Source organism: Eschscholzia californica, unplaced genomic scaffold, assembly GCF_041429995.1.
Source record: "Eschscholzia californica isolate CP2 unplaced genomic scaffold, dmEscCali1.0.p SCAF_2, whole genome shotgun sequence".
NCBI classification, from domain to species: Eukaryota; Viridiplantae; Streptophyta; class Magnoliopsida; order Ranunculales; family Papaveraceae; genus Eschscholzia; species Eschscholzia californica.
The window spans coordinates 21,021,345-21,025,038 of NW_028238309.1; the positions used below are offsets into that span (position 1 = coordinate 21,021,345).

The 3,694-nt window shown below is 38.3% G+C and overlaps 1 protein-coding gene across 1 annotated transcript; it reads left to right on the plus strand.

Moving 5' to 3' along the window:
* The first annotated feature begins 220 nt into the window (after nt 1-220).
* Nucleotides 221-1,996, plus strand: LOC147556841 (uncharacterized). The gene is made up of 2 exons (XM_086658711.1): nt 221-1,485; nt 1,961-1,996. Exons 1-2 carry the CDS (start codon nt 421-423, stop codon nt 1,994-1,996), a joined length of 1,101 nt encoding a protein of 366 aa, XP_086514837.1. The 5' UTR covers nt 221-420.
* The last annotated feature ends 1,698 nt before the right edge of the window (nt 1,997-3,694 follow it).

Here is a 3,694-nt window from a genome sequence, read left to right on the forward strand (position 1 = left end):
GCCATAACTAGAAGGATAGAAGCCCTAGAAATGTGTCAGCCTAAAACCTTCATGGAGGATCCCACTCGGGTCATGAGTGTCGGAAATGAACCCATCTCTTATCCGTGTTCAGTCTGTGGAGATCCCAATCATACAGGGAACAAATGTACCTTATCCTTCAGTTCAGATGAAAGAGCACAAGCTCATGCTATCTACCAAAATTCTAGGCATGATAATCATCAGAAGTATGATCCTTTCTCTAACTCATACAATCCAGGTTGGAGAAATCATCCAAACTTTTCATGGTCTCAAGGTCAACCTCAGGGTCAGTTTAATAATTTTACCAACCCTTCAGGTTTTAGCCATCCTAGGAATCCTCCTACCCAAACTAGCACCCAAAATTCTTCTGAAAGTAAGGGGTTATTAGAGGATACTATAAAAATGTTAGCTAAGAGCCATATAGAGTTTAAGGAAACTACCCAACAGTTTATGCAAGTTACCACCCAATCCTTGACTAGTTTACAAACTCAAGTGGGCCAACTTGCTGAGGCCCTAAATCAAAGAGAAAATGGTAAGTTTCCGAGTCAACCTGAACAAAACCCTAAGGCCATACAAGATAGACGGCCAACTGACCAAGCCAATGCTATATCCACTCTAAGGAGTGGAAGAGTCGTGGATAATAAGATAAGTGTTCCCCAGGAAAATGAGTCTGAGTGTATCCCTTTGTCTTCATCAAATGAAGTCCCTAGTGATGAGCCTGAGAAGGCTCCTGAGTCTGAAGAACCACCTGTAGTATCTGAGACTTACATTCCTAGAGCTCCATATCCTCAACGTCTCGTAGAGCCAAAGAAGAAGTCTCAGTATGAGGAGATAATGGAAATATTTAAACAAGTCAACATTAACATTCCATTACTAGATGCAATTAAACAGATCCCAGCTTACGCTAAGTTCCTTAAGGACCTATGTACTAGAAAACGTAAGATGAATGTGCATAAAAAGGTCTTCTTGACTCAACAAGTGAGTTCTATTATCCAGCAAAACCTCCCACCTAAGTACAAAGATCCAGGAAGCCCTACATTACCTTGCACTATAGGGAACCATAAGATTGAACGAGCTTTGTTAGATCTAGGTGCCAGTGTCAACCTTCTTCCTTACTCGGTGTACTTACAATTAGGTTTGGGAGAAATAAAACCCACTTCTGTAGTCCTTCAGTTGGCAGATCGGTCTGTCAGACGACCACGTGGCATAGTAGAGGATGTTTTGATAAAAGTTGGTGAGTTTATCTTTCCTGTAGATTTCATCATCTTAGATACTGAACCAATTCATGATACCCAGAGTCAAATCCCTGTCATTTTGGGTCGACCATTTTTAGCTACATCAAATGCTGTCATATACTGTAGAAGTGGTCTTTTGAGATTGTCATTTGGAAATATGACGGTGGAGATGAATATTTTTAATATGGGACTTCACCCTGATGACATAGATGAGTTCAGTGGGTTGAACTTGGTAGAATTATTAGTTCAAGATGCATTACCAACAACTCAGTCGAGAGATCCTTTAGAAACTCTATTGGCACTTTTATGCTTAGATGAGGAAGGTAGTATTAATGAGATAGAGAACATGTCAGAGTCTACCTCCTTGTTAGTGTCTGAGCCGATTACTTTGCCAACCTTAGAGTCACCACTTCTATCGTATGAGTCAAATGCTCTACCACTGAACTATGGACCCACCATAAAAGATGATGACGAGTCTTGGCTGCTCAATCTAGTAAATGAGAATGATGACTCACTTGACTTAGTCAAGGATCTAGAGTTCTTTAAGGACACTGATGACATCATAATCAAAGAAATTATAGAGGGTTTATCTAAACCGACTTTAGAAGAGCTTGAGTCTAGTAACCGAGTGATTCCTTTGGAAGAACTCAATGTACCTGTTTTAGAAACCTCTAGTTTAACTCTGGGTGGCATTGATAATCCTCTAGATCCTCTTGCATCGTGTCCCTCAGGAGCATGTTTAGAAGTTTGTGAAATCTCTTACTTGGTTTCTCCTCCCTACCTAGATACTTTTTACCAGGACTATACTCTTTCTAGTCCATGGCCAAACTTAACGACTTTATTGTCGTCTAAGTTTGGGGATTCTTACCTGATCACGATAGTCTCACGGGTACTACAACATATTTACACAAATGTGAGACTATCCTTCACTAAACGCTTCGTGTCTTGGGTAGATCCACAGATGTTTCGCCTATTGGTTTATGGAGTTGTTCTTAAGGTTTGTTGACTCATCTATATCGTCTGGCTGAAGACTTTAAACTTAGCGCTTTCTGGGAGGCAACCCATGCATGGGACTTCTGAATCTGGTAACATCTTTCCCTAATCCTGTTATTTTGCATAGTCTTCAGAACATTGAGGACAATGTTCAGTTTAAGTTTGGGGATGGGGGATTAAATTTTTAGTCCTTATTTCAAAAATTCAAAAGGGTTCAAAATTTTTAATTTTTGGATTGGAAACGTGAGTCTAGTTGTTTTTGCTTGTTAATAGTTATAGAGTCTAGTTGGTTGTACTATGCTTTTGCTAAAGGTTTTTCCATGAATTTCGAGTCTTGAAGTTGTCTGTGCACTAGCCATGTGAGTATTAGATAGGTGAAGAGTAGACTTTTCTAAGAGAACTTAATCGATCATTAGTGGAGACTTAACCCATGTGAGATTCTGAGCCTTTCTTTTTGTTTTGAGTGATCTCTTCTGAGCTAATTCTGAGTAGAATGAAGAGCTACTCAACCTCGCAATATTCATTAGAACTCAGTTGATCTCTTGAGTTCAAATTTTACAACCACTAGGGATTCATCAGGAAGCGAACTTTACTCTTGTAGTATGAGAAACTTGAAAACAGTGTCAACTATAGGAAGATAGGAAATTCATCATTTAGAACCCTGAGAATAAGGCATGAAGCAAAGTTGAAAGAATTTTACCTAAGGAAAAAAAACAATGTGAAGAAAGCATGTTATGCATTTTGAGTTTTATTACCAGAGTCAGCAGCAAAAAAAAAAAAAAAAAAAAAAAAAAGAAAAAAAAAAGAAAAAGAGAAAAAAAAAAAAAAAAAGAGTTTGTGTAGTTTGTTTGAGTGTTTATCCCTTAAAGTAGTTTTTGAAGATTTGAAGACGTCGAGTTCTCAGGTGTTCTAGTCACATCATCATTAGTGTCTATCGACATCTAGGAAGCATTGTTAGATAGTAGATCAGATGAGAAGAGTTGGTTAGCTTCCCCATCCCGTATTAGTGGTTGTTTCCTTCTTTTAGATCAGTCGTCCACAAAAATTATAGTCCGTCTTTTTCATGTGTTAAGTTTTCCTTCATATTCATACTAACACATAGAGTGAACCATTCTTGAGTGACTTTGATTTTTGAGTGTATGACCGTGAGGCAGCAGTCGAGGCGAAATGTATTGAGAAAGTAATCGAGGTCTTGTCTTTTCAGAACCGAAATGATACTCATATTGGCTGGTCACGTGCACTTCGAGTCTTAATAACTTGTGAAAAGATTTTTAGCGTTTGTATGGTTTGATTGACTTGGATTTCATTTCTATTAACTTTCGAAAATCTACCGGATGAACATTTTTAATCCACATCATATTTAGACCCTTTTGCATTTTTGATTTTTGAATTTTGTGGGTATATTCACTGCAAACCCTCACGAGACAAAACTCGTCCTCTAGGGTAAC